General features: G+C 36.0%; 5 protein-coding genes across 6 annotated transcripts; 3 read left to right on the top strand and 2 right to left on the bottom strand.

The window, feature by feature from the left end:
- The first annotated feature begins 2846 nt into the window (after nt 1–2846).
- On the top strand, nt 2847–6850 carry LOC128889538 (uncharacterized). Its single transcript, XM_054147238.1, has 12 exons — nt 2847–3732; nt 3809–3927; nt 4015–4159; nt 4245–4374; nt 4451–4616; nt 4684–4864; nt 4926–5284; nt 5356–5512; nt 5653–5784; nt 5935–6052; nt 6160–6314; nt 6397–6850. The coding sequence occupies exons 1-12, from the start codon at nt 3086–3088 to the stop codon at nt 6497–6499; spliced, it is 2412 nt and encodes an 803-aa protein (XP_054003213.1). The 5' UTR covers nt 2847–3085; the 3' UTR covers nt 6500–6850.
- Nucleotides 6544–9651, bottom strand: LOC128889546 (mitochondrial pyruvate carrier 1). The gene is made up of 4 exons (XM_054147262.1): nt 9417–9651; nt 7950–8060; nt 7744–7844; nt 6544–7332 (listed from the first exon to the last, which is right to left on the bottom strand). The coding sequence occupies exons 2-4, from the start codon at nt 8003–8005 to the stop codon at nt 7178–7180; spliced, it is 312 nt and encodes a 103-aa protein (XP_054003237.1). The 5' UTR covers nt 8006–8060; nt 9417–9651; the 3' UTR covers nt 6544–7177.
- On the bottom strand, nt 8638–18410 carry LOC128889537 (serine/threonine-protein kinase Warts). The gene is made up of 5 exons (XM_054147237.1): nt 17038–18410; nt 16457–16777; nt 13957–16360; nt 13509–13786; nt 8638–13349 (listed from the first exon to the last, which is right to left on the bottom strand). The coding sequence occupies exons 2-5, from the start codon at nt 16733–16735 to the stop codon at nt 12918–12920; spliced, it is 3393 nt and encodes a 1130-aa protein (XP_054003212.1). The 5' UTR covers nt 16736–16777; nt 17038–18410; the 3' UTR covers nt 8638–12917.
- A 355-nt stretch (nt 18411–18765) lies between these two features.
- LOC128889542 (protein fuzzy homolog) lies at nt 18766–20761 on the top strand. Of its 2 annotated transcripts, XM_054147257.1 has the most exons (6): nt 18766–18917; nt 19012–19201; nt 19279–19671; nt 19731–19928; nt 20000–20199; nt 20292–20761. In XM_054147257.1, exons 2-6 carry the CDS (start codon nt 19124–19126, stop codon nt 20635–20637), a joined length of 1215 nt encoding a protein of 404 aa, XP_054003232.1. In that variant the 5' UTR covers nt 18766–18917; nt 19012–19123; the 3' UTR covers nt 20638–20761. The 2 variants fall into 2 exon arrangements, with proteins under 2 accessions (XP_054003232.1, XP_054003233.1); XM_054147258.1 differs by lacking the exon at nt 18766–18917 and having other exon boundaries at nt 19064–19205.
- A 335-nt stretch (nt 20762–21096) lies between these two features.
- On the top strand, nt 21097–22932 carry LOC128889544 (magnesium transporter NIPA2). Its single transcript, XM_054147259.1, has 5 exons — nt 21097–21344; nt 21420–21536; nt 21628–21750; nt 21836–21978; nt 22062–22932. The coding sequence occupies exons 2-5, from the start codon at nt 21437–21439 to the stop codon at nt 22794–22796; spliced, it is 1101 nt and encodes a 366-aa protein (XP_054003234.1). The 5' UTR covers nt 21097–21344; nt 21420–21436; the 3' UTR covers nt 22797–22932.
- The last annotated feature ends 92 nt before the right edge of the window (nt 22933–23024 follow it).

Consider the following 23024-nt stretch of genomic DNA (forward strand, 5'->3'; position numbering starts at 1 on the left):
TCAGACCCGTCGCAATTGCCCTCAGGGCCCCCCAACCCCTCCCCCCGCGCCACTTTCTCACAATTTTTCATAACTCTTTTTTACCAATCCTTCTTATTTCACTTAACTTTTTTCTCAACTATTCACGTTCACGTTATATGTCTCTCAACTATTACTTCGTATTGCTACACATTTGATTTGTTTGTAATCAAATTTCAAATATTAATAACGTGAGAGATATAGTCAAACTTGTATGATTTGAATCTCTACAAGTTAAATTGTTTATCATTTTATAACTAACCTCTAATGTAACAGTACTTGAACGAAACTTGACAAAATTATATTTGATGAATCATTAGTGTCTAATGATTTTGTGATCGTATATATTCATAACATTCCTCATATTCGCGCAATAAACGGCGATAGAATGTTACAACAACGTTTAAAAATACAATGATGTTTTGATCGAACAATGCAACAAATTTCATTTTCTTTTTCTTTTCCCGCGTGGGAAAGTAATAGCTTCATTACAAATAACCCTCCTGTGCAAAACAATACGTCACGTCTTGCGTGTTAATTTATCATATGTATATCGTATATCAAAAGACGAAGGAGTAAGCTCGAACGATGAATCGAATTGTCACGTTTCTGGAACGTTACAAAATTTACGGACTCGCAGAAGGTCAACGTGATAATAGCGTCAAGGAACGGTAAGAGGATAAAGTAACTATGTAGGTGTTCTGTGCATCCACATCCATACGTGCATACGCGGGATTTTTTGGTAGCTGACACAAAGCCCGCTAACGGTAACGAAACATTTAATATTACAATTTTTACTACATCTCACGACTGTATTTACAACGAGAAACGAAGCTTTGTAATTACAATAGAGCACTGTCTGTGCTCTTATCCTTTAGAGTTTAGAGAATCCTTTTCTATTTCCTTCCACTTCTACTTAAAGTTCTACTTTAAAGTAGAAGAACATGGCACAGATACCGAGATACGGTCCTGAATTCAACCGTAAACCGCCTGTCTGGTTGAGCACGCACCCGCGTCCCTCGAACGAGAAGGAGGAAGAGAGAAAGGCGATGCTTGCACACTCGCTTGCAGAAACCTGTTCCTTCGGAACTTTTCCGTTTTCTTAACAATTATTTTTATTCGTCTGGACGGCCTGGCTATCGAAAATGTACTTATCGATGCAGAAACTATCTGTAATCCCTGGACTACAGAACATCGATCAATTACGTTTTATTTAATCGTTGCATTGCTCGTTTCTTCCTCTCTCCTTTCGATCGTGATCCGGTCTCTCGTTCTATCTCTCATTACTTAGCTGTCTGCACTCTCCGCAGACAATGCATTTTTTGCTCGACTCTGGAGCCATTGTCGTGGGAGGTTGGGATTTTAGAGTAGAAAAATACTTGTACATATACATATATCGGATCCCCTCGAAATTATAAAATATCCATTCGCACACATCGTCCTTGTTCCTTTTTACTGAATTTTACGCGATGTAAACGTTTGTATTATAAAAATATAAATGATTGCTGATCCGAAAAGCTCTTTTGTTTGTATCGATATGTACATATTTTCAACATATTATCATGCTCTGAGCGATACGCGTTTAATCAAGAAATTATGTGATAGCTCGTTAAAGAAGAGAAAATGTTACAATATGTATACAATTTTTGAAACGAATCAAAATCATCATTCACCATTTCTATCGAGAATATTTCAATCGAAACTAAGTAGTTGTTTCACATGAAAGGTTTTTGTTTTCGATTGTAATATTAAATTATTAAATGAATGACCCCATGGGAGACTATTTCCCACGTTAATATCGAGAGTCTTGAACTGTGAACGAACATTACAGAAATTTTCTCAGGAACCACACAGCCGGACAGAGGAGACCCCCAGCAAGTTGTCTCCTCGAAATACTTGTTTAGGTATGAGACATTCTCTTTTTTTCGCAGATAAATAGGGGTGAACCTGTATTGGGACAATAATGCCACAGCGAGCAGAATACTTTGGTACTCGGGAGAGTCAAATCCCTGGGGGGTCGTTGGACCAGGGCGCTAGGTGAATTACCATAATAAAAGATATTTAAATGTTATCTCATATTAAGCTATAGTTTACTACTTTTTCTTCTTTCTTCTGAAAATTCCGTAGACACAGCTTCCGCCGCAATCTGTTTTCCTTACAACAAATGAACACAAATCGAGATTGCGGTACGTCTTCAAGTAAAGACAAAAAAAATCGTCGATATTCTCATCTAGATAAAAATATCGAATCGAACAAGTATTTATTCGTTTGTTTAACCTTCAACGATATCAAAGTCTAAAAGGGTATTTCCAAATGTTTTACATGTCTGAATGTTTTTGTTCTCCCATAACTTCCAACCTTTCCTTTGTTCCTCATAAACTTTTCTAATCGTTACTGGTTGAACCAAATAAATATTAAGTAGATGTCATAACTAATTCGTTATACGTACAAATTATCACAACTTACAATTAGTGTAATAAATTGCACGTTTAAAGTATACCTACTGTCCTAACCTCGATCTATTCCGAAACGAAATTCTCCAGAAGTAACCAAAGTACATAAATAAGTGACACGTGCCAATTTAAGCCTAATATATACAGAAATTGGCTACATTCGTAGCCAACTCGTTAGAAATCTAACAATTATTCCTTAAATTCAATCTTCATAGACGATTAAGATTTTTTTATTCGAAACTTGGGAGCTCGGCAGTTGGTCCAGTTGGATTTCCCGGTGCGCGTGCTATAATACACGGCAAAAGTTAAGTCTAACTCGGTATAGAATCAATGACGTCATACCTAAAGCAACATGTAGGATTTACGAAACAGCACGAACGTAAAGCACGATTCGGGGGGATTGCGGATTGGGTGTGTTTACTCGTTTGTCGTTTGTCGATAAGCCAGTCTTGGCCAGTCTTGCGTGGGTTGTTGTGAATGAACGTCGCGTAGACGAGAAACTGCACGTTTCTCGTCACTTTTTCCTAATACTCTCTCTTACTCATGCTTCGATGAATCAGTGAGATATTGCTATCAACTCCAGTACGTAATAACCAGCTCTGTATCATTAAAAAATGGAGCTCGTCGATTCAAAAATGTACGTGGCGATGATCATGTGTCTCTTTTGTTTGGGCGTTGTCGGCCAATACGAATGGCAAGCCAGAGACGCTTTCGACGAAATTCGTCTGAGAATGGATAAGATCAATCGAGAAAATTGTCCTATTCAGCATCTGGGAGACTTATATCTACCAGAGGACTCAGTCTCTCATTTACCTGATATCAAAGATATTAACATCAATCCTGTGTTTCCTAATAGAACTGCTTTGTTGCATCTACATAATATGGCTCTTAGTAGATCTTTCTTTTGGAGTTACATCTTACAGTCGCGATTCATACGTCCAGCGATCAACGACACATACGATCCAGGCATGATGTATTACTTCTTGTCAACCGTTGCCGATGTCTCTGCAAATCCGTACATAAATGCTTCGGCTATATATTTCTCCCCAAACATGTCATATTCCCCATCCTACAGAGGTTTTTTCAATAAGACCATGCCCAGATTTGCTCCCCGTACATTCAGAGCTGATGATTTTAACGATCCCATACATCTGGAAAGAATATCTACCAGAAATACATTCACTATACAAGATCTTGGTGCTTTTGCGAGCAGCAGTCTTAGCGAAGATTATACAACGGATTATCATCGAATAAACGAATGGTAATTTGGTTAATAATGTTTAAGCAAGACTTTCGGTTCATTTAAATGTGCTTATGTATTGGTTTTGTAAATGTAGGTATAAGAAATGGTTGCCAGATAATGTTGATAGAAGACACGACACTAAAACTACTTATCAAGTTGAAATTCGATATGCTAATAACACCAACGAAACATTTACATTCCATGGACCACCAGGTACTAGAACGAAAGCAATCTTATCAAAGCATTCTATTTCAAACAAACGAGACTTAATATTTAATTATCTTCTATTATTTTGTGTAGGCGCCGATGAATATCCTGGACCTGTAAAATGGACCAGGCCATACTTTGATTGCGGCAGATCGAATAGATGGCTTGTGGCAGCAGTTGTACCTATTGCGGATATTTATCCAAGACACACAGGGTTTAGACACATTGAATATCCAACGTGTGTATTTTACATATTTATATCCCTATTTAACGAACGAGCTATTCATTTGAATTTCCTTTTACATTGCTTATCTTTCTTCCAGATATACTGCTGTATCTGTTATAGAAATGGATTTTGAAAGAATAGACATAAATCAGTGTCCTAAAGGGAAAGGGAATAGTAGACCGAATCGATTTGCAAATACTGCAAGATGTAAAACAGAAACTACAGAGGTATTTGACATAAATGAATCGCATCATGTATTTCATCATTTATTTCTGCTAATTTTAATTCTTGCCGTGTGTGTAGTGCGAACCATTACATGGTTGGGGTTTTCGAAGAGGAGGATATCAATGTAGATGTAAGCCAGGTTTTAGACTTCCAACGGTAGTACGACGTCCGTATCTCGGAGAAATCGTCGAAAGGGCGACTCAAGAACAATATTATAATGGATTCGATTGTACTAAAATAGGATGTAAGTGTTATGTTCCAACTGTATGTAGATGTAATATGATGCAAGTGTGATGTATTTTACTTGACAGGGATTCAAAAGACGCCAGTACAATGGGAAAAGGCAAAACCATACATCAGAGAAAAATATCTCGAGCAATTTTATCGCTATAAAAATTATTCTCTTGGACCAGAAGCTTTGAGGACTGAGAAAATGAATATAGATCAAGCTCTTAAATTTATCTTGAGTATAAACGCCAAAACGTGCAAAAAGTAAGTAAGAAATGATTATTAATAATATACAAGTTACAAAACTTAATACCTAAAATTACAGTTACACGAAAGAAGAATTAACATTACGCGGAGATATCGGTTTCGCCGCAGAGGAATTTTTCGAAAACGAAGCAAAAATGGCGACACGATTAGCAAACTTTATTAGCGCGTTTCTACAAATTTCTGATCCTCATGAAGTTTACTCGGGTAAAAGAGTAGCAGATAGACCACTTACAGAGGATCAAATGATCGGGGAAACTTTAGCTTTGGTTCTTGGAGACACTAAGATATGGTCTGCTGGAACATTTTGGGATCGTAACAAATTCACGAATAGAACATTCTTTGCTCCATATGCCTATAAAACTCAACTAAACACTCGAAAATTTAAAGTCGAAGATTTAGCCAGACTCAATAACACAGGTACAGTAACAAACATTATTGTATAATACTCATATTTTTCGTACGAGTATTATAATTGCATATGTTTCCAGAGGAAGTATACACTAAAAAGAATTATTTCCAAATACTGAAACAAAGATGGGCAACGAATTACGATGAGCTGGAGAAATACTACATGAAAATAAAAATTCGCTACAACGAAACTGGAGAACATTTGAAGAAATATGAACATTACCCGACTTTTTATAGGTAAGAATTTGCTAGAAAGAATCTACAACATTCAATCCAAATATAAAGAAATTACATTTGTGGGATTGAGGAGCAAGAGGAATTTGATCTCTCAAATAGGATTTATTTTAATGTGTGGGAACACGCGTTCGTCTGTACAGAGCGGCAAACCTGAACCATGGTCACTGGACAACTCCGTACTTCGATTGTAACGGCAAAATGGAGAAATGGGTAATTACCTATGCATCCCCATTTTTCGGCTGGGACAGCTTGAAAGAGAACCTGGAATTCAAGTAAGTATTTCTGTGCGTACAGACGACTCGGCGGACACGTAGTGTATACATGAGAAATCGAATGTGAGATACTCTACAAGGATAGGAAACCAGTTTCCTTACAAAGAAAGAGGAGGAGCAAGATCACATTTTATATTAAAATCCTTACAGAGGCGTTGTAGCTGTTACTATGGACCTGCTTCAGCTCGACATAAACCAATGCGACGATGTGTTCTACGCGCCAAATGCATTTAAGGGTACTCACAAGTGCGATAGGAAAACGTCATACGTAAGATTTTATCTAAATTAATATTTCTGTATTTCGATTATCATCCTATTAATAGAAACATTCTATAAAAAAAAGATAAGATTAATCATCTCTTTCTTCGTTCATAGTGCGTACCTATTCTCGGCAGAGGTTTCGAAACAGGCGGATACAAATGTGAGTGCAAGCAAGGTTTCGAATATCCATTCGAAGATTTAATTACATATTACGATGGTCAGTTGGTAGAAGCTGAATTCAATAATCTCATTAACGATCAAGAAACTAGGTAATTAAATATAGAAATCAGTAAGGTTCTCTTCCGACAAATAATTACATAGTTGCAACATTGATTGGTGTTTGTTTCGTAGGTACGACATGTTTAAGTGTCGATTAGCGGGTGCTTCGTCGGCTGAGGTCAGCTGGATGTTATTACTAGCGTCGATGGTCTATTACCTGATTAAAAGTAAATAATGCCGTTTTATTATAATAAATAGAGATATACCATTATGCCGTCCGATTACAAAGACTTTGAGTATTTTATTTTAAACTTATATTAGCAATACTACATTCCGTCCAATGATATTTTAATCATTACACTTTTTATCTCGGAAGATTATAGTCATTTTAAGAGAGTTTCGTAGAATACAAAAGTCATAAATGTAAGAAATAAATACATAAATTGTAATTATAGATACGTGCATACACGGCACATACACTTTATACGTCCAGTTGAAATGTACACAAATGTATATTGTCAATTTATGTATTTTAAAATATATTTTATACCTTTTATATTTTAATAATACATTGTATATACAATTATGTCAATTTATTTCATTTTATTCCATTTTCCATCTCATTTGTATCCCTTTGTTACGCTTCCTATGTGGAAGTTATAAAAGGCTATTTACTATTCTTATTAATGTTTGGAACTTTATTCTTGCGTACTCAAATTTGTATTTGGAGGAAAGGAACAATTCATTATTATATTTACACTTGTATTTCATTCTAAAAGTAACTAGGGTTGTCCTTAAATTGTATTTATAAATAATCATGAATTACAATAATGTACATTATACGATCTAACTTGGCCAAGGTTTACAAATATTTGTAATTCGTAAGGATCCCTAAATATTTGTTATTCGGCTATTACTCTTTCTTAGGTGAAAATTGATGTTTAATGAATCTAAAACCCTGAGTCAATTGTGCTCCCTCGTTAACAAAATGGCAGGCAAACAGAAGCAAGTTCCGTGGCTGAACCTTCAGTGCAAATCGCATAAACATTGCAGAGTACAAGCACAATGCTGAAAAATAATACATCTTATAAATGTTAACTCGATTCTTGACTCGTGCAATTTTTACTAACTAATAACCTATATTTTCTATTAATGCAACTTATAATTTCTTCACTGTTACTTGAAATATTAAATTTCCAAGATTTTAGCTGAACAAAGTTTGCCTTTGAGGTACAGATTAATTAGATTATTTTATAACTATTTTCTGGACTTTTCTAATACACGAACAAGACGTGTTTCATGTATATATGGCACAGTATATATCTTTTATGATATATACCGTGGGTACAAAAAAATATAATAAATAGACACTTTAATACGTTGAGAGTTTTAACGCATGTGCGTACTCAGTTTGTGTATATGTATATATGAAATGTAAATAATCGTTAAATTAAGAGATATTCAAATTGACATACTAACCAAGTGTCATTTTCCCACTGATGAATTCCGGATCTCTTCGAATATCGGCGATCGCAGCGATTGGAATACCCCAATTAGCTACTGGTCCCCAAAAATGCGTGCTGAAACAAAAAAAGCGCTTTTCATATATTTAAGTCACATGTACACAATAAAGGTCGTATGCACACGTGAGCATGCAGGAATGTAGGAATGTTTCTATAGCTTGCCTCATGAAGTAATCACGAGTCTCTTTGCTCGATAGGAGTTTCTTAACACGATTCATCGCGATGCTCTTTCCCCGTTTTCCTATTTCCTTTCTTTCCCAACGAGCTGTCCTTCTAAAATAAAGCAAACGAGAGATATGGAAATCAGCACGAGTAGCTTCGAGGGAGCAAGCATCGGTTTAGTTACATAAACGATCACATAAAAAATATTCCTCTACTGGTTGAAAAACATTCGATAAAGACTTCCTACCACGAGAATCATACGACGTTACTAATCTGAAATAAAAATTATTTTACGTTTGCTCGAACCTTTGGACCTTTTGTCCCTTTTGTTTTTATATAATGAAACTTTTTAGTTGGCCATAAATATAAAGTTAGATACCAGCAGCAGTCCACGGCATGCGCGGCAGTTTAAAAATTACTTTTAATCACAAATTCACTGATGAGAGCCAATCAAGCCAATGTTTTAATCATAGCAATACATAGCTTCGTTAATTTCGATTACTTTCTCTACTGATTCGATTCTACTTGATATTTCTTGACTAAAATTGTATAATTTAATACTTGGACCATGAACTTTACATAATTAATTACTAAATTTATTTTCGCAATAATCTCGATCCTTTTTTGTAGCATTCAAAGTCGAACAATTTGATTGGCTGAAACGCAGATAATAAAAATTAGGAAGGTGTAAGCATTAAACATAATTTTAATTTAGAATAATTATCGAAAATATATACAAAGTTTAATATATTATACCGTCTTAAAAAACTAGTACGCCTTTCCTCTTACTTCCATAACATAATTACAAAGCAGAAAAGGATGTTACAAAATGTACAATTATATAATTCAAAATCACTTTCCTTTGACATGTGGGTTAACAGATCTGTATATAATATTGTAATTGCAATAGATATAATCTGTAAGATAATTCAATGACATAAGATCTTTGCGCTGGCAACAACGCTACACAATTTATTAGTCGAGATGAGCTTAATTTAGTGCATAGTTAAATCATAGTTAAAATATATACATATATGGATAACATTTAGAGCTAAATTATTATATACATGTATATTTCATGGTATAAAAATATTTTTATCTTTTCAATACACAGTGAGAGGTATCGACTCGTTAATTACCAAATTTTTTTAGTTAAACACGTTGACTGCCGATGGTTATGCTGCGATGCATAATTGTTTTTGCATACTAACTTTGGAAAACCTTTCCCTTCTACCTATATTCTTTAATGTAAATAATATGGTATCGTTTGTTTTCTTTTTTTTTTTTTTTTTTTTGTACCAAGTGTTCAGCCTTATAGTAAAAAGAGTTTCATCTTTCTTATTTATTTTTCTGCAAATACCCTAGTACGTAGATATTGTAAAGGCACACAACGTGTTAACAGAGACAAGAATCATTTTTCGATAGGTGTCGTTGTATGTATGTCCGTATGCGGTAAAAGCAAATTACCGTTTGATTTTTCAATTGTTCTAAAATATATATTACAAATTAAATCCACCGAAGGAAGCACTTGTAAATCTTTTTAACGATCGAGTAGCAATTACACACGCGCAGAATAATCCTGTAGTTGTACAGAACAACTAACGCTTGCTGAAAGTTCGTTTTAGCATCAACTCGGTGTTCTTGTGCCATCGTCTTGCGCACATCTATTAACTAAAATTACACATGCAAAAATTATGTATACAAAGAGTAAGATTATCAACTGTAGTATACAAGGATTACTTTTATGATAATAAGAGTGAATCCCTTTGGTATTCATTATTTGTCGAATGTGCAATCGAAACAAATAGATGCACTTTGGGGGGGGGGGAGGGGGAGGGGGATGGGGGGGGGGCTGTAGGGCACACCGGGGCCGGGGAGCATGAATACGACACTTAAATGCGTTGCGTATTATTACAAAAATTACTATTCCCCATTCCTTCCTGTTCCACTACCGACAACTTCACAATTTTTATAGACAACCTATTGCTGCATGGAAAATTTGTTTCCTTCTCGTGTATCGAATCTCCTTTTTCAGGAAGAATGTCGGTTTATAAATAATAGCGAACCAGTAACGGAAACCTAAGTCATTCTTACATTTTTCCCTTCCTGCCTTTTTCTCTTGCAATACATACATTTTTCTTCTACGTGCAATAATAACGAATAAATCATGCGAAACACGTATTTAAACATTTGTCATCTGTTATTAATACAGTAACGTTCAGACGAGATTACTTTTCTAGTAATCTTCTCGTTCTATATAAAAGACTTACTTTTCCTTTGGTATATACTGCACGTAAAGAGCACACAAATTAGTAGTAATTATTTAAACTAGTTTTTAAACAATTTGGGTACGAAACAACACATACAATTGTACGTAAATCTGTAATATAATTTGTATTTTAAATTCTGATCGTTACTGTTTCAATGTTACACCGCAACAGGTGTTTTATTTTTAATATCTATCGATTCTTGCCAATTCTCTGTAGATATACAATTAACTATTAAAAATTAACGATTTCACTTTCCGTTGTCAGCATGTTAACAGTACGAATAAAACGATTTATCTTTAATTTGTACATGGTACATACATTCTTGATGCAGTAATGCAGTGTTCAACCCTTTCTTTTCTATCAAACGAGTAACGTCAACGATTAAGTCTTTCAGGTTTTAATCGTGTGTTGTTTAAACAAATTAATTGGCTCGTTTCCCAGTCGTTTCAATTCATTTTGCTTATAATACGTACGTACATATTCAACAATGAGAATAATACAAATTAACAAAGACACTAAACAATTTAAATAAAAGCCAGTTAACTGAAACAAGGGGACAAATAATACCCCAGACAAAGCGTGTCTTACAGAGGTATTTCTTTTTTCTAAAAATAATACGGCGTATCGTATCGTATAAAATTACATGCGTTTGTGACACGAGATATGGAGATTCGTTATCCATAATGTAAACATGTATTGCAATCGATAGTTTCATCAGTTCTTTCGGTACGTCTATCGTTAGGAAGTCTTACGTTAAGAAGCCGTTTACGAATGATAGGAATCGTATCGTGAAAATGGTATGGACAAATTGAATGTTCGTTACTTGGTTGACGTTACATTACTTACTCGTGTTTTTTACTTACATTAAATAAACGATTTTGTCTGTGCAATTCAACTTTCTAACTGTTCGTCTCATACTCTTTCCAGAGTTTCTTAATTTTAGGATACATCTAATTAATCCGAGAAGACATAAGAGACACACACAAAATATATGTATACGGCATGACATTAAATCGATAACACTTCTTAAAATTACAAAATATTTAAAAAAAGAAAAAAAAAAAGAAAAGAAAAGAAACGAAACGAAAAATATTAGAGAAGTGACAAAAAAAAAAAGAAAAAAAAAAAGGCTTGACGATTGAAAGCTGCATAAAATATGCAATGAACACATTACATCCATTCAAGAATCTATACAATAATAATTAATATTTAGTAATAATTATTACATGTTGTAGCATTCAATGTAAAAAAAAAAAAAAAGACGTTAAATAAGGCCGATACATTTAAAAGCCACATTATTCTAATTATTTGCAATATCACAGTACTTGCTGAAACATACAAACACGTGTTTCCGATACGCACGAAAGCCAATTCCAATAAGGATGGCAACCACGATACCTTTTCCTCGATAAACACTACAATAAAGAGTATACATTGCCTAGCCATTGATCATTTACTGTCTCATCTTTCGATCGACCATCACGTTTTATAATTGTATTCGAGATTACATACGCCTCGCAGTAAATGAATTGATACCCTTTTCTTTTAAAAAGTCGTATATCTTTACCTCGATTCACGAAAATATAAAAGCTATCGTATCTCGAGTTCTCAAATTGATATACATCGTGTCACGTTGTAATAATAAAATTCTAGAAAGTGGACCACAAACACGCGATAAATGCCCATCAATTTTGGATTCCACGATTAAATTTTGTCCTGTCATTGTGTTATCGATTGTTCTGATCTGAAAGATATGATCTCTGAGAAGGTGATTCCGACAGGTAATTCTCTGGTTAATGAAATATGTAGTGGTCGCGGCGGGGTGGGGGTGGTGGTATAGGAAAAATGAGGAAAAAACACACAAAGATACAAATAATGAAATACACGTATGTAGACCGATATACATATAATATTTAGAGCCCCCTATTCTACGTGTACGGATTTACGTGTTCAATGGTGTAACACACGGATGTATTTCAACTACTCTCCTTTATTTCACGTGAATTTTCGATTGAACGTAAGTCAACGAGCATTGTTCATTCTTTTCTCGACTTTTTATCAAGCTTTTATCGTTGTTTTTATTCTCTTAAAAAATTCACCTGAATGTCTATTGTATCGTAACATTTGTTAAACAACTCAAACGGGTTTGAACTCCTACACCGAGTATTCGATCTTGTACAATGTCATCGATTACGGTACATAAAACGGGTGAATCTAACAGTATGCGTTGAAATGTGTCAATCGTTAACCATTTAAGCAGCAAATTTGTTCAAGTAGTTGTATTATAGATAATAAAGACGCGTGAGACGCGTCTTGGAAAATTCTGAGGACAATAGACGTTAAAGGGTTAAGTAGTAAGTACACGTGAAATAAGAACTAGCATTAGCCATCCGTGTTCTTTGTGATGATTTCCATGACTGTACGCGACACGTGGGCACTAATCGTGTTATCGAAATTAAGGAACAAAAGCGAGGGTTTCCGTTTTCGATGATCGCCGTTCTGTTCAGCTCATATAACATAGTACGGTATACGTTTCCTGACAACGATTCAACAAAATTCTACACGGGTTCGTATCGTTCTAACTACTCATCCTAATCCAGAACAAGCTCTTCGAACAATATTTACAAACATTTTCCGACTGAACGTGAAACATTGCATTATCTCATCTTTGACACGAATAAAACTTATAAGCCTACTGTCATACGTAAACGGGACCTTGATTGTCGTTATCGTCCAAACTTATTCGACTAGGATACGCAGGACCACCACCGTCGTCAAAGAATCGTCTAAACGTGAACTCGAAGAAACCATGAAACGGTTTCCCGTTGTCTAATAGCTCGTCCGATTTATTGGAATCGGATGACTCTGAATTCCGTAATTTATCGGGATCCACGGGATCGAAGTTACTCGTATCGGTAGGATATTGTATCCTAGGTATGTGTGGAGCTACTTGTCGGCGTAATCCTTTCTCAAAGTCGATACTTGCGAAAAACGGATGACTTTTCACCTCGTCCGCGTTCTTACCTAACCGACGATCCGCGCCAACGCAAAGTTTTAATATCAGATCCATACCTTCAGGGGAGAGGTTTGCTTGTTTAGGGATATGTAGAGTTGTCTCCCAGTTAATCACCTGCAATACAATTATTCTGTTCAATTCAACCGATGAAGCAGTATTTTCTAATGTATGTAATGTAGAAAAAAACGTTCCCCAAGTTTTTCAACAAAGTTAGGGTCTACTGTCGCAAACAAAGGATCTATAGAATAAGACTTGAACGCAAGTAAAAATTACCTTGTATTGCGTTTCAGCGGGTGTATTGGCAAGAAATGGTGGAGAGCCAACCAACATTTCGTACAAAATTACACCGACGCTCCACCAATCGCACAACTGAGTATATCCCGTCCGTTGCAGTACTTCCGGCGCAATGTAGTTTGGTGTGCCAACCAACGAATGAGCTAAACACCTTTGATGTTCTCTGTGCCTCCTGCGTTCCAACGGCTTCGATTGAATGCAACGACACTCGTTATTCCAATCATCAGCGGGATCCATGGAATCTTGCTTCCCGTGACCTGTTTTAATAATAATTAGTAATAAGTAATAGTTTTAGTATACAATGATCGATATTGCAAGGAAAAGACTAGACAAATAGAGAAAATAAACTAGTACAATGTAAATTCACGTTTCAACAATCTAGTACTTGACAATATTTCAATAACCAACTAATGTTGCTTATTCTCACCATTTTGTTGATAATACTTGGAGTTGTGAGTCCATCGAAATCCCGTGCACAATCCAAAGTCTGTCAACTTGATGTGCCCATCTCGATCTATCAAGATGTTATCAGGTTTAATGTCTCTATGAATGAAACCCATCTTGTGAACACTTTCTACCGCGCACGTCAGCTCAGCAATGTAAAATCTCGCCAATGGTTCCTTGAATATCCCAAACTTGATCAGCAGCGACATCAGATCACCACCAGGTATATAATCCATTACAAAATACAGATTGTCTTTATCTTGAAATGAATAATAGAGCTTCACTACCCATTCGTTATCAGCCTCCGCCAATATGTCTCTTTCAGCTTTAACGTGAGCTACCTGATTACGATTCAGTACGTCTGCTTTCCTCAGAGTCTTCATGGCGTAAAATTGATTGGTATCGAGCTTCCTGACCAACGTTACCTCACCAAACGCGCCCACTCCGATAGGCTTTATTTTCGTGAACATTGACTTATCCATCTTTGCTCGTTTCAGTCTGATGTAGTTCGATTCCTTCTGCGACAACATTTTTCTCATTTGACACTGGGCTTCTGCACTAAGCCCAATCTTTGCCATCTCTGTTTCCAGCTGAAGTCGACGGTACAGCCGTTGCTTGTGAGACTTCAACACATTTTCAACATGCTGTTCCATGAAGAATTTAAACGCCTGAGGAGAGTAATTACGTACTTTGCAGTCTCTACGCTCCTCCTCTTTCTCTTTGCTCATGTGTTTCCTTTCAGGTATCGGTGACTGATGCTTGATCTTGTAAGACGAGGGCGAACCTCCTCCCTTAGCCCCGTTGCTATCTGGTGCATGGTTATTATTGTTATTGTTATTACTGCTACTATTGCTTCCACCGTTACTGCTGCTGTTGTTGTTATTATTATTATTATTATTCCTCGAGGTTACAGAAGTCGATGTTACCGGAGGTAGAGGCGGTGTTTCTATAGGATGCTGACAATTCTCAGCAGGTGAGTATTTTCTTTGCAACGGAGGGTGCAGCGCGACAGGAGACGACCTGAGGTTCGTGCTGTTCTCCACCGTTGATATCACGCTGGAATCGTCGGTAGTTGGCGTCCCATACGGTGGAGGAGGAAGTGGATGATGCAAACCACGTTGCGCAGCTAACGCTTGCATCGTAGTCGCGTAACTTGGCGGCTCTGTGGTAGGTACCCCTACTGAGACACCTACGTTTATGTTATTCGTGGACGTGCTACCAACGTTGTTCACCGGTGGATACGCAGGCGGTGGTTGTTGCTGCGAGGACTGTTGTTGCTGTTGCTGTTGCGACTGTTGCGGCTGTTGCTGCTGCGGTTGCTGTTGCTTTTGTTGAATAGAGGACGCGTAAGAAGGTGGAGGTGGAGGCGTATTGCTGGTGGTCGAGATGGGCTGAGGAGAAGTCGGTGCAATAGCAGTCTGCAAGACGGGTTTCTGAACTTGTGTGCTCTTGACGGATTGCATGATTATCGGTGGCTGGGTTTTCGCCTGTCGCGCGCCCCAAGCTTGCAGAGGGGTTGGTCTGGCCATGGATGCTTGAGTGCTCGGTGATATGGCAGAAACTGTGATGGGACTCGGTGAGCCAGCCGATGTAGGCCCAGAATATATACCAGAGGAAGGACTTTTTCGATAATCTTGCTGAGACTGCGTAGGACTCTGCCTGCTTTGTATAGAAACGCTATACGATGGTGGTTGCACCGGACCTGCCGACGAAGACGAGACTATGGGGTACGGGGGTGGCGGTTCAACTTGAGTATTAGAAGTGTTGTTGCTCGTTTGGTATATGCTGAGGGCCTGCATTTGCTGTGAGAGCTGTTGCTGAACTTGAGGCCCGTTTTGAACGATCATAGGCTGACGGCTGTTTGAATTGTTATTCGAACTCGCCACAGGACTTGTACCCCGTTGCGGCAAGTTGACAGACGTTGATATAGGTCCTGTATTGCCAGGTGCTGTGGGTGGCGGTCGTGTAGGAACGACTGGAGCAGGAGACATGCGCTTAAGCATTTGCTGCATGTTGGTAGGTACGTTCGGTTGGTTATACGGAGCGTGAGGTGGCGGCGGTGGAGGTGGCGTGGAGCTGCATCGAGGTGGCGGAGGAGGTGGTGGTTCTCGTTCTACGAAATTGCTCGGAGAATATTGTCGACTCAGCTGTGGATGAGGACTGAGCTCCGTCAAACGGGGACTATCGGATCGCGAACTTCCTGCTCCGCTATCCAGCGCAGGACTACCGCGTTGTAAACTCAACTCTCGCTCTAAACTAGGTTTCCTTATGAGCTTGGTATTAAGTTTACCAAGACCGTTCAGAGATTCGCCTTGGGCTTGTTTTAAAAACTCTATAGCGGCATCCAGACGCCAACCAGCCAACTTCAGGGCCCGCAGTGCAATTTCCTGGGTGTTGGACATTTTTAAAAATGTGTTAAAAATGTCTTCTTGATAAATAAAAATCGATTATATATGTTCATCAACTTTTTAAACTCTACATACCTCCGAATATCCCATGGCTAATAACTGTGCCAATAATTGTCGTTGATCAGATTTATCGATAGTTGAACCAGAAGCACCCGAGAGACCACTGAGTCCAGAGGCAGAACTTATCCCACTGGTTGTGGATAAAGTAGATATAGTACTGGCAGCACTGGAACCCACTTCACCTGCTCCTCCGATATTTGCAAAAGGCAGCAGAGAATTGCGAATTTCAGCTAGGGCCTTTTGATGGTATCCAGAGCCACGAGTGCTCGATTTACTAACCGCGGGTGGATTCATAGTGGCCCATGCTAGGTCCTCTGAGACCTAGCTTTAATCCAGCTGTGACACATATATATCCATATATACGTACATATATAAATTTTAAATGTAACGTTGCTTTCTCATTTCATTATGAGAATTCTACGATACATTTGTACAGTGCTTTGTACACGTACATGTGTTTGAGTATTTTAATAATAATATTCTACATCGAGTAAAGTTACAGAGTAACAATCGTATCAATGTATTCGTGAAATATAGTAAATACTATACAAAATGTCTTGTTACAAGTTAAAGAAATATATCAATGCAATGCTTACGGATCTAGCTTGATGCTAACAAGCTTTAGCGTAGACTTTTCGTAGTGTCATTGCAGCAGTAGTGTAATATGCCACGCACAACAAACACGTTGATCTGGTATACGAGTGACAGCAGGCATTGCTAATTCTAATACTACTTCCGTTCCAAATATTCGTAACTACATGCAGTAAGAAATCTATGTTGATATTAGTGAGCCGATGGACACCAAGATATGATATTCGTTATGCTAGAAGTCTTGGTTGTAGCATAAATTTGTTTTGTTCGTTCATCCATAATTTCGTATATATACATACATATATGCGTGTACATACATATATGTGTATATATATATATATAAATATATATATATATATATATACAGACATACATACATACATATATGTGTGTATATATATATATATATATATGTATTATTCGGAAGCTCGTAGTATAGAATAAAAAAGATTCGTATATAATCTCACAAATTCCGTATCTTTGATGGACATGATGTTCAGATCGATCAGAAATCTAACCTATTCGTTAGATATGCAAAGGATCGATCCAGAAAGTCCTTTATATGATGAATAAGCTACAATAACACACTTTCTTCGTAGACGAGGAGGCATTGGCTGATAAATGTCTTGAAATAAGTTCGATCGAAGTAGCAATCAGGAGAGAACGACTTGAGAGCATATTCTATTATCACGTTTACCCAGAACCCATGTGACGAGGGTAACGTGTACGTAAAACTTTCGATCCACTATTTTTCTTTCAAATCAATTCTGCGATACTCCGATACACAATCGTAATTACATCAGCAACAACAAAGAAAGATACAGCCGTAAATTACTAAAGTAACTGGCAGCCATTTTGAAGTGCCACATTCCTACACCGACTTGACACTCTTTTTCGTAATTTACGGTGTACATACACGAAGCTCGTGCGCGAAAAAACAAATTGATCTTCGTAATTAACGTTGTCTTACGCTCGATAGACAATATTTGTCATTTATCGAGAAAGATAGATGGCGATTTTCAAAAAGCTATATTTAAAAGATCGATCGAATGAGCATTTCTTCAGCGATTTGCAACTACCTCTTCATGCCAAATGGATGTCAACATTATACCAATCGTTTCTATTCTCTATGTTTAATCAACATTTAAACTAGTATTCAATTAAAATTACTTTTAAATGTTAAGAATCTCTTCTTAGGTATTCGTTACATCTATCAATTTCCTCATCATAATTTAGGAATGTCGAGACAATAAAAAAAAAAAACAAGTAAAAAAATAACTTTTGGTAGTTGGAACAATACTTCCAGGTTCCTTTCCTTTCAGCTTTCAACCCTTACCATTAAACCATTGAACCATTAAACCAATGCGATCGGTCAAGTTATTTTCGTCGAGTTCATTTTTAGGGCTAACACGCTTCGAGTTTAACAGAAATGTAAAATTACTAAAGTAACCCTCTGGCTCCAATCAATGTGTATGCCTATGTTGTAAGTTCTGTCTCTAAAAGTTTCCTTGAAACACGTGCATCGACAAATTCTGCTAGAAGGAATTACTGAAAATCTGTAATTTATCCATAAATCATCCAATCATAGACATGTATATTTATATGCACCGCATATTTTCTGCTATTCAAGGGGCCTACGCCAAATGCATCCTCTTTCTCAAAAAGTTTTTATTGTTGTTGTTGCACAACTGAAACGTTAGATGGCTTTAGCATCGTATCCAATACCTAACCTCTAACTGTATACATTGTAAAACTAACAAAGCCAAGACAATCTATATAACCTCTATACGACTTGCGTTCTGTCAATTGTTAACTGTGCATTTCAATTCTGAAATATTATTATGAATCCAAAGAATATGTAGCAAGTACAAGTATGAATCACAAGGTAAACAATTTTTATTCCATTTTAATATGCAAAGAATTCCCTCTTATAATAATATGTATCTGCTCAAATGTACATGTTTTATTGAAAATAACAGAATAAAGTTTAGTACCTTCTCTTAAGAATTAATGCTTTTGCATTGTTGAATGAATTGAAATAATGGACATTCATCTATCAATGAATCTCTGACATACGAAGAAACCATCGTCATGGTAGCCCATGTTATGTGTTTGACTTCTTCTGGTGGAATTCCATTATTTTCTCGACAGAAAGGTGAAGGTGATTCGGTAGGTCAGTTTATTTAACAAACCTAATACCCAACTTTTTACAAATATCTCTTATCTTCTACTTTTCTTACTTCTAGATGACATTTTCTAAGATAGCATCTTTAAATGGAGTACACATGTTTCTCAAGTCACAGGACATTAAACTCTTGTGTACAGACTTACCTGACACTACCATAATGTGGAAAGAGTTTGAAAGAAGCATTACTTTAATAGCTATTGCCAATGGGACCACGAAATACATTTTAAATAAATTTCTTGATGCTATTTTTGGTGCTATGATTTTATTTGTTGGTATTGATGAAATAAAAAGTGCAAAAAATATTGAAAAGCTTAAGAAAGACATGCGTTTGTGTAGTCCAATTGTTGACAATTTATTGCAATGTCTCGATGCTGGAGATGGGATTTCTTTGAAAACTGATATTGTCAATATGACAGAATGCATTATGTGTGATGAAAACAATTTACTTCAGGTAATCTGGATTTTTGTCATTACAAAATCTTCTGTATATTAAATAATAATATATTTAAGACTTGTTTAGAGGGTTACGTGGAATGTTTGGATTCCATTTATGGATGTATTTTGATACATGGCTGCCTAGCAGTTGCTACAGAAGGCTGGTGGAGTTTACATCCTATCGAAAGGAAATTATTAATAATAGCTGTTACTGTAGAAGGTGTCTGTACTACCCGCGATATTCCTGTATTTCTTCCTTATAAGAGTCCAAATGTAAGTATATTTGAGAAAGGATATAAGTCAATAAATTGACCATGCCGATATATAAATGGGAGACTGTGTAGGTGGCTTTCAGACTAGTGTCTGTTGCATTGATCAATCACATCGAAGTGCTTGCATTGTGTGGACCAAATCCTGAATTATCAGAAATTGAGAGGTTTGCTGTACAATGCTGGAAGAGTAGCATCGATGCTTTGCATAGTGCTGAACAGTGCTATCCAAGGAATTTACCAATGTCTATAAATTTGGATTCGGAAACACTCGGGTAATCTACCCAAGTATTTTATTTACATATTTTCATGAAGAATTTCATGCTAAGTAATACATTGCCAACATGTTTTTTCCACATTTGGTTAGATTTCTTTTGGCAAACTATAAGGTGCAGAAATTCGTACTCGGCAGGAATACACAGTATACAAAAAACAGAGCCAGTGGGTCGCACAGATTAGATATATTAAGAACTTTTTATCACCAAGCCGTCGAAACCTTTATATCATCTCCTGCATCCGAAGGTGGAACAAACACCGACAGTTCGGAGTTTGTTGGTGCAAAAGAAATATATTTATGTTCTGAATACCACAAATGTCATGCAGTTAGGTATGGAGATCATATCCTTTGTATTTTATACGCATCCGTAGTGCCTACTCATACTATGAGATTGATTTGTCAGAAAATATTGAAAATGTTACTCGTTGATAAGTAAGGTAAAAATTTAGTGCCTAAGACTTTTTGTATTCGAACTACTGTTTTTATGCTACTTTGTATTTTTATACTACACAATCACAGATGATTGCAATTATCGAAAATGAATAAATACTAAGGCGTTATCTAAAAATTTCCAATTCCCTTTCAAATTCCAAGTTTCTAGTGAAAGCAGTTCCTACTGTTTCTGCAAGATGGCGCCATCAATACCAATAATTTTTTTCCATAAATGCATAAATATTACGATTCTTTGGTTTATAACGCTACAATATACTATTGGAATATATTGCTTAAACATTTATCTTAATAATTATTTAATATAGCAATAAGTAATCAAGTCTTTAGTTAGTGGCGCCATCTAGTAGAAGTAATGAAAACTATTTTCACTACAAACTTGGGCGTTTTACCACCGATGGCGCCACTAGTACTAAAACCGGTAAAACCTGCTTAGTGAGCGGTAGCCATTCTGGATGCATTTAGATGAACCTAGGATGCATCCATTGATAAAAAAAAAAATGGTAAAAAACGAAAACGTATAGACACAATGTTGTACAATGTTTATGTATCGAAAGTTTGAGAATCACAAGAGTAGTTTTAACCTATAATTAATTAAAATGAAATATTAACAAGAGAATTCTTGCCGTATACCGTAAACAATATAATGTATTTAACTGTATTATCCAAGTAAAACTATTCTAGCATTATGAAGTATGTATATAATATTTGTAAATTGTGACTAGTCGATTGCACGTTAATTTTTATTAACACACGTTTGTAAAACAGCACTTAATAACCCAAACATGAGCAGTACAACCAAAATGGCGGGTGATACAAAATTATACGATATCACAGATTTTTACATAGGTTTAGGATTAACAATTAGTTCCAGCGGTTTTATAGGTTAGTTAGCGCTTGAATTTTTCTAATGAATATAATCTTAATAATTTTCATAATCTTAATTATTTCCTGGTTTTATATTATATTTACTCAGGTGCCAGTTTTATTATTAAGAAAAAAGCATTGATACGTCTCCAAAGATATGGTGGGTTACGAGCTTCATCTGGAGGATTCGGATACTTAAAAGAATGGATATGGTGGGCTGGTCTTCTTTCAAGTAAGCCAAAAGTGTTTGCATATCATAAATCTATTTATGCATATATATTTTTGAATTTGCTACGTCGTTAATGATCAAATTAAAGTGGGAATAGGAGAAGCAGCAAATTTTGCAGCTTATGCTTTTGCACCAGCTTCGTTGGTTACGCCGTTAGGAGCACTCAGTGTTCTAGTATCTGCAGTATTAGCATCAAAGTACCTGAATGAAAAACTTAATTTACTAGGAAAGGTAATATTAAATTGTATATCATACCGTACAATTTTTATATAGAAATTATTTAGAAATTGTATATACAAACGTTTTTCTTCCAGATTGGTTGCTTTTTATGCATTGTAGGTTCTACTACTCTTGTACTTCATGCCCCAAAAGAGGAAGAAATTAGTACACTAAACGAACTTTTAGATAAAGTCAAGGATACAGGATATGTTGTCTATGTTTTAATAGTAATAATATACAGTCTTTTAATAATTTTTCATTTTGGTCCTGCTTATGGAAAGCAAAATATTATTGTATACATCAGTCTGTGTTCATCTATCGGTTCTTTAACAGTTATGAGTTGTAAGGGATTAGGATTGGCCTTAAAAGAAACCATCAACGGAATCAGTAACGGATTTGCAAACTGGTTAACATGGATTTTTTTATTTAGCGTCATACTTTGCGTGAGCGTCCAAATGAATTATTTAAATAGATCATTGGACTTGTTTGAAACTACAATTGTGACACCAATTTACTATGTATGTTTCACAACATTAGTAATAATCGCATCTGCCATACTATTCAGAGAATGGAAAAGTATGAATGCGGAAGATACTATTGGTTCGTTGTGTGGTTTTCTCACTGTGATAATAGCAATATTTTTATTGAACGCATTCAAAGAATTAGACATTAATTATGGCAATATAAAACATATGTTGCGACCTAAACGGGAATTACTTTTAAGTAACAATACTCAGTGGTCTAGTAGGGATGACGAAAGATTGATAACAAGACTAGAAACAGAATTAGATCATAACTATGGAGCTCAAGCTTTAACAAGAAGTGTGTAGCAATTGTGTTTCAAATATTTATTGTGCAATAAAATAAACTTAGTAGGGTACATCTGATATTATGTTATCGATACGTTAATTTATAAATGTGAAAAAATTATGTAATTATATGTAAATCCTAAGGAATTTTCTTCTACTCATTCCTCTTTATTTATTTCATTTCATTTATATCCTTTTATTTTATTTTTTTTTTTATATTCTGTGTTTATTTATAAAAACAATTGAGAA

The sequence above is a fragment of the Hylaeus anthracinus genome, unplaced genomic scaffold, assembly GCF_026225885.1.
Source record: "Hylaeus anthracinus isolate JK02 unplaced genomic scaffold, UHH_iyHylAnth1.0_haploid 11997, whole genome shotgun sequence".
In the NCBI taxonomy this organism is placed as follows: domain Eukaryota; kingdom Metazoa; phylum Arthropoda; class Insecta; order Hymenoptera; family Colletidae; genus Hylaeus; species Hylaeus anthracinus.

Excerpts from the sequence above, each read along its gene's own strand:
- LOC128889537 (XM_054147237.1), bottom strand. The coding sequence starts at position 16,735 with ATGAATCCACCCGCGGTTAGTAAATCGAGCACTCGTGGCTCTGGATAC. Across the intron at positions 16,361-16,456 it reads TAGCCATGGGATATTCGGAG|GAAATTGCACTGCGGGCCCT; the intron begins GTATGTAGAGTT and ends TCCAACACCCAG. Across the intron at positions 13,787-13,956 it reads CAAGTATTATCAACAAAATG|GTCACGGGAAGCAAGATTCC; the intron begins GTGAGAATAAGC and ends TTATTAAAACAG.
- LOC128889546 (XM_054147262.1), bottom strand. The coding sequence starts at position 8,005 with ATGAATCGTGTTAAGAAACTCCTATCGAGCAAAGAGACTCGTGATTAC. Across the intron at positions 7,845-7,949 it reads ACTCGTGATTACTTCATGAG|CACGCATTTTTGGGGACCAG; the intron begins GCAAGCTATAGA and ends TTTTTGTTTCAG. Across the intron at positions 7,333-7,743 it reads CAGTGGGAAAATGACACTTG|CATTGTGCTTGTACTCTGCA; the intron begins GTTAGTATGTCA and ends ATTATTTTTCAG.
- LOC128889542 (XM_054147257.1), top strand. The coding sequence starts at position 19,124 with ATGGTAGCCCATGTTATGTGTTTGACTTCTTCTGGTGGAATTCCATTA. Across the intron at positions 19,202-19,278 it reads AGAAAGGTGAAGGTGATTCG|ATGACATTTTCTAAGATAGC; the intron begins GTAGGTCAGTTT and ends TCTTACTTCTAG. Across the intron at positions 20,200-20,291 it reads TTGGATTCGGAAACACTCGG|ATTTCTTTTGGCAAACTATA; the intron begins GTAATCTACCCA and ends ACATTTGGTTAG.
- LOC128889544 (XM_054147259.1), top strand. The coding sequence starts at position 21,437 with ATGAGCAGTACAACCAAAATGGCGGGTGATACAAAATTATACGATATC. Across the intron at positions 21,537-21,627 it reads TAGTTCCAGCGGTTTTATAG|GTGCCAGTTTTATTATTAAG; the intron begins GTTAGTTAGCGC and ends ATATTTACTCAG. Across the intron at positions 21,979-22,061 it reads AACTTAATTTACTAGGAAAG|ATTGGTTGCTTTTTATGCAT; the intron begins GTAATATTAAAT and ends TTTTTCTTCCAG.
- LOC128889538 (XM_054147238.1), top strand. The coding sequence starts at position 3,086 with ATGGAGCTCGTCGATTCAAAAATGTACGTGGCGATGATCATGTGTCTC. Across the intron at positions 3,928-4,014 it reads TACATTCCATGGACCACCAG|GCGCCGATGAATATCCTGGA; the intron begins GTACTAGAACGA and ends TATTTTGTGTAG. Across the intron at positions 5,285-5,355 it reads AGCCAGACTCAATAACACAG|AGGAAGTATACACTAAAAAG; the intron begins GTACAGTAACAA and ends ATATGTTTCCAG.